Source organism: Plasmodium malariae, assembly GCF_900090045.1.
Source record: "Plasmodium malariae genome assembly, chromosome: 13".
NCBI classification, from domain to species: Eukaryota; Apicomplexa; class Aconoidasida; order Haemosporida; family Plasmodiidae; genus Plasmodium; species Plasmodium malariae.
In genome coordinates, this window is record NC_041787.1 from 310,146 (window position 1) to 323,555 (window position 13,410).

General features: G+C 26.2%; 3 protein-coding genes across 3 annotated transcripts; 1 reads left to right on the top strand and 2 right to left on the bottom strand.

The window, feature by feature from the left end:
• Positions 1-801: 801 nt before the first annotated feature.
• Positions 802-1,848, bottom strand: HADO (HAD domain ookinete protein, putative; the record flags this gene model as incomplete). Its single annotated transcript, XM_029007116.1, has 1 exon — positions 802-1,848. One exon carries the CDS (start codon positions 1,846-1,848, stop codon positions 802-804), a length of 1,047 nt encoding a protein of 348 aa, XP_028863538.1.
• Positions 1,849-7,112: 5,264 nt separating this feature from the next.
• On the top strand, positions 7,113-8,162 carry PmUG01_13015300 (conserved Plasmodium protein, unknown function; the record flags this gene model as incomplete). The annotated part of the gene is made up of 1 exon (XM_029007117.1): positions 7,113-8,162. The coding sequence occupies one exon, from the start codon at positions 7,113-7,115 to the stop codon at positions 8,160-8,162; it is 1,050 nt and encodes a 349-aa protein (XP_028863539.1).
• A 1,510-nt stretch (positions 8,163-9,672) lies between these two features.
• Positions 9,673-12,870, bottom strand: PmUG01_13015400 (conserved Plasmodium protein, unknown function; the record flags this gene model as incomplete). The annotated part of the gene is made up of 1 exon (XM_029007118.1): positions 9,673-12,870. One exon carries the CDS (start codon positions 12,868-12,870, stop codon positions 9,673-9,675), a length of 3,198 nt encoding a protein of 1,065 aa, XP_028863540.1.
• Between the last annotated feature and the right edge of the window lie 540 nt (positions 12,871-13,410).

Consider the following 13,410-nt stretch of genomic DNA (forward strand, 5'->3'; position numbering starts at 1 on the left):
AAGTTTATATGCACAATATTTATGTACGTGTTTTACTACATAATATATGGTATGATTAAAAACGATAAACAGAAAAAAATTACTAAAATTACTAAAATTACTAAAAAAATTAAAACAAAAATGAGAAGAACCAAGCCGTTAGCCAGCTGCAGAGGAAAAGAGCAAAGACACAATTTGTTAATACATGTATAAAAAAGTATATTTACACCTTCATATATGCATATGTGGGGACGTCGTCCTCAGCTAATGCATACAAGGTTCCATCTCTTTCAAAAATTACATTAAAAAAAAATAGCTACCAATTAATACGAATAAAAAGAGTTAAAATCATCTATATAGGGTAAAAAGAGTAACATAAAAGCTAAACAAAATAGTCAATTAGATTATTCAATCCGGACTGACAAATGCACGTGCTCCCCTATATATATATGTATATAATGATGTACACATATAAATATAAACACATATATATATATATATATATATATATATATGTACAGAGGTGCGCACATATACCTCTCCCCCTCTCGGAAGCGTTTCTCAGTCCATCCATACGTTACCGCGTCTTCTTTACAGAACAGCGTTTTTGTCATGTACACCAAATAAATACTTACATTTATCAACACCTGTATAACCTTAAACTATAAGAGTTATTATAACCTGCGTAAATTTCATGCATTCTTTGTTTTGTTCTTAATTTATATTTTTTCTCCCTATCCATACCCATTTTAGTTATACTATATATATGGTGTTCGCCTTTACCATTTCGACGAATTGGGTGATTTAAGCAGAGGCACAGCTTTAATGCAGAACGTTGTTAAAAATGGTACTTCTACGACTTGGAGTGATAGCGGTACTAGTAGAATTAGCAGTTGCAGTGATAGCAACGGCAGTAGTAGCATCCGCAGTTGTAGCATCCGCAGTTGTAGCATCCGCAGTTGTAGCATCCGCAGTTGTAGCATCCACAGCAGTAACACCCGTAGTAGCATTTTTAATGGAATTTAATGCACCACCTAATATAGCGTTTGTGGACGCATCGGCGGAGTTGGGGAGCCCGGCATCGCTGCTGCTGTTAAAGAAGTAATAGAACAGTTCGTGTTCCGCTATCAGTTTTTGACATGTGGGTTCTGATAAAAACTTCAAGGATTTAAATATACAAGATGAATATTGATTTAACTGAGAAATAAAAAAGCAAGCATTTCTTTCGTCATTTCCATCCCCTACAGAATATATAAAACATATAAAAGATGCATTAAATAGATAGGGAGATAATAGTTCATTAATAATTTGATGAAATATAACTTTTTTCCAATCTTTCGGATCAATTAGTGAATTTATTAATCTATCCCTAGCAGATATTATTCTAATATTATTATGCATAATAAATGACCAAACAAAAGGTATAAATTTCTTAGCTGAATTTATTAACCATTCTAAACTTGCATTTGTTACTATTACTAATTTACCTTGTGTTAAACATAAATTTAATGTATTAATTACTACTGTACTTAACTTAGTAAATAGCTGTTTTATATGTACTGGAATCGTATCATATAATCCTAGCTTCATTTTTATAGTGATCCAACTCGTTGGTAATATAGTATCATCATAATCAAAGACTATTAATTTCTTACATATAAATGGTTTACTAGGTATTATAACATTTCCTTTAACTATCTGATTGGTATTAGTTCTTACTATTTTATCGTCATTACAATTTATACTTGATGAGGCATTTTTATTTTTTTCATCCTGTACTTTTTTTATTTCATTTACATGCACATCTTTCGAGTAACTTTTGTAATTAACTGGATTTCCAACAGGGTACAAACTCCATATCTTTTCCATTTTATCGTTTTTGCAACAATATTTGTGGTGCAAATATATGTTTGCTTCGATATGTTTGCTTCGATATGTTTGCTTCAATATTTTTACTTTTTTTAATAAACACCTTTTTAAATGTTTTTTCCTTTTTTCGCATATACATATATTGGGGCACCAATGGTTGTATGTACATATGTGCATATATAAGTGTGCGGCAGAATGAGCTACCGTTTGACAATTTTGACCTTGCCTTTTTTTGCGACTTTTCTCTACAATTTTCGTTTTTTACTTAACTGTGGTTTGTCCTTTTGTGTGCAATTATGTTCGACGTCGTTCTGCTTTTTCTTTTTTTTTTTTTTTTTTTTTTCTATATTTGAAATACGAGTTAAACTCTCAAACTTTATGCATCAAGTAAATGACAAATATAAGAACAAGTATGGTCTCCTTCCATTTATTTTGTAATATTTTACTTTATTATGTTTTACTGTGTGTGTTTTACATTATTTTTTTTCTTTATTTAATTTACATTATTATTGTTTACTTTATACTACTTTATTTTTCTTATTAAATGTGCTACTCCTAACTTGACGCTTCTTTGAATATTTTATTTCCCCTCAGGCTTAAAATGTTAAATGTAACGTATAAAATGTAACGTATAAAATGTAACGTATAAAATGTAACGTATAAAATGTAACGTATAAAATGTAACGTATAAAATGTAACGTATAAAATGTAACGTATAAAATGTAACGTAAAATATGTAACAAATAAAATGTAAAGAACAAAATATATGAATTCCATTCAAATTTTCATAAACGAAGTACTAAAGTTTAGTAATTATGCAAAAAAATCTAAAACAAAAAATTAAAATATGGAGGTAAAGAAAATGCAAAAGGGGAGGGGGAAAAAAAAAAAAAAAATTAAATCAGCAAATATATATATACAAATATTTATACACATATATGCATATATTTATACATATATATATTTATACATATATATATTTATACATATATATATATATATTTACATAAATGTGTACGAATAAATACAACAGTAACAATGTAACAAATGAAAAAGGAAATCAAAAAAACTTACAGGAAATATTCAAGAAGAAAAAAAATTAAAAATTAAATTATTTGAAAATAGAAGGTGTTGATATGGACAAAAAAATTATGTTAAACAAATATGCGTCAAAGCAGAATTAAAAAAATTAAGAAATTTGTGAACAACAATGCAACGGGTATGTGGCAAAAATGATAAAAGTTGCATAAACTATACGTAACAAGCACGAACATACATACGAACATATATATGTATATATTGTACATATATTACATATATTTTGTTGCATATGTTGTACGTACGTATGTGTATATACTCGAATATTTCCTGTTTTAAAAATTTTCGTACAACTGTTAAAAATTTACCATTTATGAAGCATGTTCCTCTAGAGTTAATGAGAAAAAATTAAAATAAATAAAAAATAAAAAAAAAAGTAGAATTTATCAAATACAAATATGAAAAACATGCATTAAAAATTAATTGCAATTTATTTTTTTTTATTTTTCTATTTATTCATTAATATATGAGCAAGCAAGAATAATGCTGCAAAAAAAAAAAAAAATAGCTAGCTATTTATCATACAGATAAGGATATACTTTTTTTTTTTTTTTTTTTTTTTTTTTTTTTTTTGCTAATAACAAATACATATGTACAAATATGTACTTACATATAAATGTATTAAATTATATTTCATACATGTACATTTATTTTTATATGCGTATATAAATATATATATATACATACTTATGTGTATATAGTTGTATACGTATATATAATTAGAAATGGCTAATAATATTTAAAATGATAAATAGACTGCAAATGTTTTGAAAAAACACATATGGAAGATGTATTTAAGTATGTACTTACATACATATATGTCCTTCAATGTATACGTATATATTTATATATATATGTATGTATATATGTATATATATATATATGTATATATGTATGTATATTTGTATGTATATATATATATATGTATATATGTATGTATATTTGTATGTATATATCTGTATGTATATTTGTACGTATATTTTTATAAACATTTGTATGTTTATTTGTACATATATTTATACGTACATATATATGTCTATTATTTATATGTATATATCTATCTAAACGTGTTAATTCATTAAATGAATGTAAAAATATGTGTTTAATAGTAGCTGTCAAAAAATGGGTATGAAAAATGTTCGTATTTATTTTGCGTTGTAAAAACATATATGTACTTTATGTGTGCTGTGGACAAAATATTAATAAACGACAGTTTATTAGTACGCCAAAATAAATAAAAAATTTCAATATCAAAAACGGTATTGTCGTACCAAGAAAACTTTTTATCTTTGAAAAAAAGGTAAACTTTTTATTTGACTTCAAATTTGATATCAATTTGGTTTTAATTTTGACATCAATATTTACTTCAGTTTGATTTTAATTTTTACATCAATTTTGACAACAGTTTTGACAACAGTTTTGACAACAGTTTTGACATCAATTTTAACTTCAATTTTAACTTCAATTTTAACTTCAATTTTGACTTCAATTTTGACTTCAATTTGGTTTTAATTTTAACGTCAATCTAATTTTAACTTTCACGTTAATTTTGTTTTAATTTTGACATCAATTTGATTTTAACTTTCACTTCAATTTTAATTTAATTCGATTTAAATTTTTTTTTTCTTTTATATTTTTAAATCTAGAACATTACCATTAAGTAAACAAAAAGCATGCAAAGAAATAGCATGGTAAACATTCACAATAATGCAAAATAAAATAAAAAATAAAACAGAATACACCAAATTAAAGAAAAACAATATTAAATAGAACAAAACAAAGTATATCAAAGCAAAATAGAGCAAAGCGAAATAAAATATTGTAATGCAGATTAAAATTTTGTAAAACAAAATAAAATATTGGAAATTAAAATATAGCAAAATAAAACGAAGCAAAACTAAGCAAAGCAAAAAAAAAATAAACAAAAAAAAATAAACAAAAAAAAAAAAAAAAATGTAATAAAACTAAAAGATGGTAAACACACAAAGTAAAATTCCTTTCCCTTTACATTTTCAAAAACCGGATATATGCTGTTCTGCTACAGCTAATCATAGTGTGTTTGTATACATTTACCAGTGAAGCAATAGTGTGCTAGTAGTTTCTATATTGCATATATATACATATATTTATCTATATTTATTTTTTATTTTGTTTGCCCATTTTGGAAGACAGGAAAAATTATCAAAACAAAAGAAAATGTAACCATTATAAGACTATTCTAAAATTTCATGTATTTTAATAACCTTCTATTTTTTTTTTAAATCATTTTTTAATGCATTGAATTACTTGTCATAAACCTATTATAAAGGATGTCCTGTATTTAATAAATATGAATATACATGGTTCTCTTTATATACATAAAACAACCTGTTAAAATTGTAGTTTAAGTTCATAATGTATATCTTTCCATAAACAGGCACTTAATCATTTGGTGATGGATGTTATAATTGTGTAAGTTTTCCTTTTATATGCATATATATATATATATATGTATATACATGTGAAATACGAAAAATATGGGAAATATTTGCGCATATGCGAAAAAAGTACACAAAATTGAATTGAAGAAAAAAAAAAAAAAAAACTCATAACACTGCTAAATGCAAAACAGCACACTTCCTTTTCTTATAAAAAGCCACCATATAATAGTAGACTCCAATTAGTTTTGTTTTCCTTAAAGAACATATGATTATACTATAAAAAGATTAATAATGTACATTTAAAAAAAAAAAAGGAAAAAAAAAATTCACAGTACATTTATATATTTCTTATGTCCCCATTTATATTAATATGATACCTATAGTATATTTAAGTATATTAATAAGGAAATATAAATTAAATTATATGTAAAATTAATACAACATTTTTCTAGTTCAAGAAAACTTTTAAAGATGAAACGTTACTTCTTTATATAAAAGAGAAAAATGAGGAACGAAATAAAATAAAATAAAATAAAATAATAAAGAAAGGAAAACAGCGTAAAACAAAACGCAACATAATAAAATAAAATAAAATAAAATAAAATAAAATTCAATAATTCGTTACAGGCTACGCTTCAAAATTGTGCAAAAAACTAGTAACTATTTACGCACATCTGATAATTATCGCCTTAAAAAGAATAGCAACTAACATGCTCATAAGACTAGTGCGCAAGAAGCATACTCTCCTTATTTCTGATTTTTTTTATTTTAAATATTTTTAAAATGATAATTTTAAGAAATAAACACAGGAAGGGAATTACTTACACTTCTAGATATATATACATAATATATGTGTAAATAATTCAGATACGAAAAAAAGGTATAATATAACACTGTGCATATAATTTTAATGAACTGCGTGTTGGTTTTTTATTTTTTGTGATATCTAACGATAAATACAAAGACGAAAGGACGAAAAATAATGAAAAATTGTTATAAATAGTAAATAATTCTGATAAACAGTAAAAAATAAAAAAAAAGGAAAAAATTGCATAATTTCAAAAGTGATGCATACAAGTAGCAGTAATAAAACATATGCGTAATTTTCATGTGTTCATGGGGGAATGTCATTTTTTCAAAACTTCAAACATTTTAGCTAGATAAAAAAAAAAAAGAATTTTTTTAAATATGTTAAAAACAGAGTAAATGAAAAAATATAAATACCTACATGCGGCATATACATGTATATTTACCAATATATATATATATATACATACATGTACATACATATATATATGAGTATTCGCGTTACCACGTTATCGTGTTTACCTCATTCTTTCATGCATATTCATTTTGTACATATTGAGAGAGTAAGAAATGGCATATTAACTATGCCATCTTTTCGGGATATGAAAAGCTAAGAATATAATAAGGGTTATCAAATATAATCTTGCAAGGGACGGAAAATGCTAGCAACGAAAATGTATAAGGAGTGTTTATAAATTAGCGGTCAAACACGTATGTACATGTGTACATGTATACGTATGTACGTGTATTTACGCCTATATTAGTACTTGCGTAAGTGCATGTGAGCGTTTTTGGTTCAAGCCATAAACTGTTTAACGACGGGACCTCGGTATTTATCATCATACGTATACATACGTATACATATGTACACATACGTGTGCATAATATCCGTATGATCAAATTCGCAAAACTTTTCAAAATTATGCAACCCTTATGAACATGTCAGGAAATTTTTATTTTCTTATTTTGTTGATTAATGTACTAACGAAAATCATAACAAGTGTCAATTCAGTAAAAATGAATAGCGTACATATAAAATTAAATGAAAGCTTAATGAATAATTGTAACAAAATTATATACGTCCGTTTTCTTCACCATAAATATAAAAATATATATACATACATAAGGTACCCGTATTTACATATAAATCAGAGAAATATAAATTATTTAAAAACCAATAATAGCATTTATTCGAAATATTACAATAATGAGCCTGTTTATAATACCTACAACCCAATTTTAAATTATGATATTTTAGATTTAATAAAAGTGTATGGTCGACTAGCTGAGCATGGTGAATATGACTCCCTCAACATTGTTGTAAATGTGGGAGACTCTGAGGGTAAAGAAGTAGAAACGAGAGAAGAAGCTAAAAAAGTAGGAGAAGTAGAAACAGGGGTAGGAGTAGGGGAAGGAGTTGAATCAACTATAGACGTAAAATCCACCTCTGAAATGAGGGAAACAAAATACTGCATGAACCCATTTAAAAAATTAATTTCCTTTTTTAAAAGTAGTAGCAAACATGATAACAAGAGAGTGAACTGGTTTCATCATTTCTTAAAATATGGGAAAATGAATTTTACAGATTTCAAAAATGCCATATTGTATCTTAAATTTAAATGGCCAAGAGATTCATTATTTCCATCTTACAATATTTTTTTATTTGAAAAAGGTTTAAGTAAAAACAGTGATTCACCATTAATACGAAAAAAAGTTGAACACTATATTCAATATCAAGAAATAAATGAAAATTTATTAAAAAGTTGCTTTTATTGTTTTTCAGATGGTAAGGAATATGTAACAGCTTATGATATATTAAATAAATTTATTCAATGGAAAAAAAATAATAAATGGAAAAAAGAAAATGAGAAAAGAAGCTTTTTCTTATTTATCAGAAAATATAACAATACTGACGATTCGATAGATTGGTATACTTTCAAAAATAAGATTGATTCTTACACAGTTCACTTGTATGAATCCAAAAAATAATAGAGCCTTTGTTTTCTCCATCTCCTCTTCATACCTAAGCAGGTATATATATATATATATATATGCCGAAAATTTGTATTTGCGCATACCTCGAAGAACTTGTTCTTTTAGTTGAGCATGCGCACATATGCGGTTTATTTTATGCGATCATATGTTTATACATTCTATAGGCATATTAAATGAAGTATCCATTTCCACCATATATCACTATTTAAGCTCATTCACCTTAACCATCTTACATTTTTTTTTTTTTTTTTTTTTTTGTTATTATTATAACATTCAATAGTAAGTTAATTTTTTTTGTGATTTTTCGTATCATATTTTTTTATTAATAATTTGTGTGTCGTAAGGGCTTATCCGTAGTAATTAAAGTGCATACATACTGACACAGGTGCATGTACACATATATATATATATATATATATATATATATATATGAATGCACATGCATATACCCATACCATACGCATATCCAGTTGCACATATATACTGCAGGCATGGATGTTAACAACACATAAAGAAGCGAGTTTCCCAATTTTCGTACACCTTATTCTCTTCATCATGACTCATATATAATATGCATATTTATATGTGTGCTTAGAATTTGTCAATTTTGCAAATGCATAAAAAAGGTGTCAATAAGATTATTTATTTTACCCCAAATGATGGTAATAGCATAATAAGTATAAATTGATAATATGAGAAATTGATAAAATGAGAAATTGATAAAACGATAAATTGATAAAACGATAAATTGATAAAACGATAAATTGATAAAACGATAAATTGATAAAATGAGAAATAAATATACTGATAAATGATGTAATACACGTTTTTCTTCAGTTATTTTAAAAATAAAAAAGCTCACAGCGGGAACAGTATGCATTAAGGAGTAGTTAAATCAGTCACACTGCTAAGCAATGAATATTTTTTTTTTATTTAAAAAAAATAAAAGTATACTAATTTAAAAAAAAAAAATTTTAATTTTTAGCTACAACTACGAAATTTTAAACAGCTGTAACATGTACGTAAAGATACATATATTATATGCACACATATTGCGTGTGTGTATATGCACATTTATATGGGTTAAAAAAGGAGCAATTAAAACAACATAAAAACATTTTAAAGCGCTAGCGCAATATAAATGAAATGAAAAATGCAACATGACGAAAAATGAATAAGAAAGGTATGCGCGCGTACATACTACTGTACGTGTGCATGTATGTCTGTACGCATGTATGTATTTACACATGTATGTATTTACACATGTATGTATATTAGCATGTATCAATGTACACACACACGATACACATATAAGACATTACAAATCAGGGAAATAAAAAGAGTGAAAAATTGTACTAAAATAAAAAAAAAATTTAAATGGCCACATTTTGCCGACAAAGTTATACAACTACGTAACTGTATGGATAACAAAGGAGTGGAATTTGTCGCTACTATTTATATTTTCATTTCCTGTTTTTTTGTCCATTTTCTTCTTTTTTTTCCCTCAAAAAAGATCTATCTCCTTTTTTTTCTTATTATTTTTGTATGAAGGGGTGTACTGAAAATTTTTCTTAGTTAGTCTTAGTATAGAGGAACCGAACATGTATATGGACCCAAAATTTTCTAACCACACAGTTTTGTATAATGAATGAGAAGCTATATTTGAGTTTAAAATAATTTCTGACCATACAGAATTCGTAAAATTATAAAAAAATATATCATTTTTTGGTAATGTCGAATTTTTACATTCTCCACCTATTATGAACATATAATCATTAATAATAACACAACTGTGTCTATATCTTTTTTCTGGTATATTGCCCTTACCAATTATTTCAAAACATTTATTCGATTCTATATTATATAAATACAAATTATTACAAAAATTTAAATTTATTTTATTACTATTAAAACTATAATAATTTATCCCTCCAAATATGTACAGGTTATATTTATAATAAGCACATGTATGACCTGCTCTTTTCCCTAGCCATTTAATACTTTTTATTTTTATACCTTTTTTTATCAAATCACATATGTACGTACATTTTTTATTATTCAAACAGTTATAACAAAATTTATGACTTCTCTCATAATATAAATTGGTGCTCTTTTTTGCCACCCATCGCTTATCAGCGCTTCCTACTTCCTCACCCTTAACCTCCTTATCACCATCACTACACTTTCCGTTTCTATTTGTTTCATCTAACACATTTACTGGGTCAAAAAGAAGACTATAAAAATCTTCATTCTTGTTATATTCCTCGACTTTTAGCTTTTCCCTGAGCTCTTTATTTATGTACCCTCCTCCGAACAGTTCGTCTGTATAACAACCCTCGTTGTTACTATTATTGCTGTTGATGTTGCTACTACCAATGGTAAAATTATTATTATTATTATTATTGCTACTAATACTGTTACTACTACTACTTCCATCACTACGCACGGCAAAATCGTTAGTACTGTTATTGTTACTAAGACCCATGATGAAATTATTACTGTTGTTGTTACTACTATCAATGATGTAGTTATTTGCAATGGTGGAGGTGTTAAGAGTAGCCATGGTAGCCAAGGTGGTATCGTTGTCTAGTGATATGAGCTCATTTACATCTTCACTATTATGATTTCTTTTCTCTTGGGTAAAACTGTTCATACTGTACGAAATATCATTCGATAAAACAAAACAAAAATTATTATTTCTGTCTTCCTCTATTGCACCTGTGTAACTTCCAATGGCATATTTATTTTCATCATACGTAACGAAACAAGCATCTTTCTTAAAATCAAAGGAGCTTCTATTTCCTCCTTTTATGATAAAATTGCTATTACTATTTTCATAATTATTTTTATTTTTTGCATTAACATGGTCATGAAACGGAACATGTACATTAACATTTTCGCTATATTCACTAACCCTCTTCCAACATTGTGTATCTTCATTATTATTTCCATACTGATATAACTCTATCCACTTGTTCTTATAAAAATCGTAGACATATAAGTCGTTATAAATTATATCAATGTATTCATTTTCCTTCTTAGTAGTATTTCCTTTACCTCCAAACAAATAAATTAATGAATAAGAATTTTCATACACACTGCATATTGAAAAATAATCCCTTGCCTTTATTAATCTTTTTTTCTTCTTACAACAATTGTTGTTTCTGTTTTGTAAAAATTCATAAAATTCGGACACTCCGCTAACATACTCTTCATGGTCATACGTTTTGTCTTCACAGAAACTTCTCTCATAATCTTTGATTAACTCATCATCTTCGCACATGCCTTTATTTAATCTGCTTAACCCCTTTGTCCCTTTTAACCCAATTACTTCACCATCGTGCATATAGCTACACTTGTTAATCTCATCAATATTTCTTTTCCTATTCGCTTCTATGTATAGATCTGCGTCCACCTGACCTAACTCGTCTTTACTCTCTGACTTCTTCCCATTACCTCCTACGCCCACTGCTGCCCCTGCTGCCCCTGCTGCTACACCAACTTCTACCCTCGCTTCTTCCCCCACTAGTCCTTCTTTCACCCCATGCATTTTAGCGTCCTCCGATTTACTCTTACCAGGGGAAGACTTCCAATCGTTTCTTAACATATCCAGGATGTACGAAAAATTCTCGACATTTTTTTGAAGTGCATCTACTACAATTGTGCCAAACAAGGTGTTCATATTATGTACGTTTACTTTACATATATTCATAAACCGTGCATTACTACTAATGATAAATATACAACCATTCAGATATACTATATCGGTATAATTTATAAAAGAAATATTATTTAAATATTTATAGGCTACATTTTTACTACTTATCTCATCTTTCATATCATATGTGGACATTTCAAAATTTGGATTTTTTTTTATAGATATTTCTTCGTATATATTTAAAAATATATACCAAACATTATTATATGGTGTATATAAATAAATGCATTTTTTAATTTTATCAAAAATATATATGTTATCATTTAAAACACATACTCCATCACATCTGTTTTTGTATACCTTTGCATCAAAACCTATGTTATCAATGTTAAATTCGTAATTTGATTTATTTATATTTATATTTACATTTTTGTTTTCTTTGTTACATGTGTTGCTGTTATTACTGCTGTTAACGTTTTCATTGTTCTTATTGTTGTTATTATAATTGTTGTTATTATAATTGTTGTTATTATAATTGTTGTTATTATTGTTGTTGTTATTGTTATTATCGTTTTTATTTCTATTATCGTTTTTATTTCTATTATCGTTTTTATTGCTATTAACATTTTTATTGCTATTATCGTTTTTATTGCTATTATCGTTTTTAGTGCTATTTAAAATATTTTTACTGTTCAGTTTGCCATATTCCAGTTCGATTTCGTTAATATCTTTTTTTTTCTTTTTTGCATTTTCTTCTTTAATTTTTCCTGCATTGTTCAAGTAACTAGCTAAATTTTTTTGTTCATTTGGTTTTTTATTTTTTTCTTTATTGTTTTTCTTTTGCTTATTTTTCGAATTTCTGTTATTTAATATTAACGTATGAGAAGACGATTTGGACGAGCTGCTATTATTGCTATAACTATTACTCAGGCCAACAATATTACTAATTAAATTTTCATTTTCAATATTGTTATAATTGTATGCATTAATATTTCTATTATATATACTCTTGCTTTTGTTATACAAATAGTTTATTATATTCATAATTACATCTTACTGTTCGTGAAAAAAAAAAAAAAAAAAAAGAAAACGTATACGTGCGCACACACATACATACGTACGTATATATATATATATATATATATATATATATATATATATATATATATATATATATATATATATATGCTTATGCTTATGTGTGTGCGTGTTTTTATTTAATATATTATTATATATTAAAAATAAAAAATTGCATAAAAATAAATTCAAGCATATGCATAACAATGCCTACAAAAACATCATATTTCATAATCTCGCATTATCATTTTAAAAATATGTTTTTCAAAATAAAATAGGCACAACAAAATTACACCGCTATTGTTTTTTCAGCAGTATTCGGTAGAATTTTTCTATTAAAATTATGCCTTCCTAACACAACAATGCGTTAAGGAAAATATGTACACACCTGTTCCCATAATAATTAAATATATATGTGAGCATTTATATAAATACAAGTATATGTGTGTAAATATGTTATCATATTTATGCGTGTATTCATATATATATGCGTGTATTCATATATAT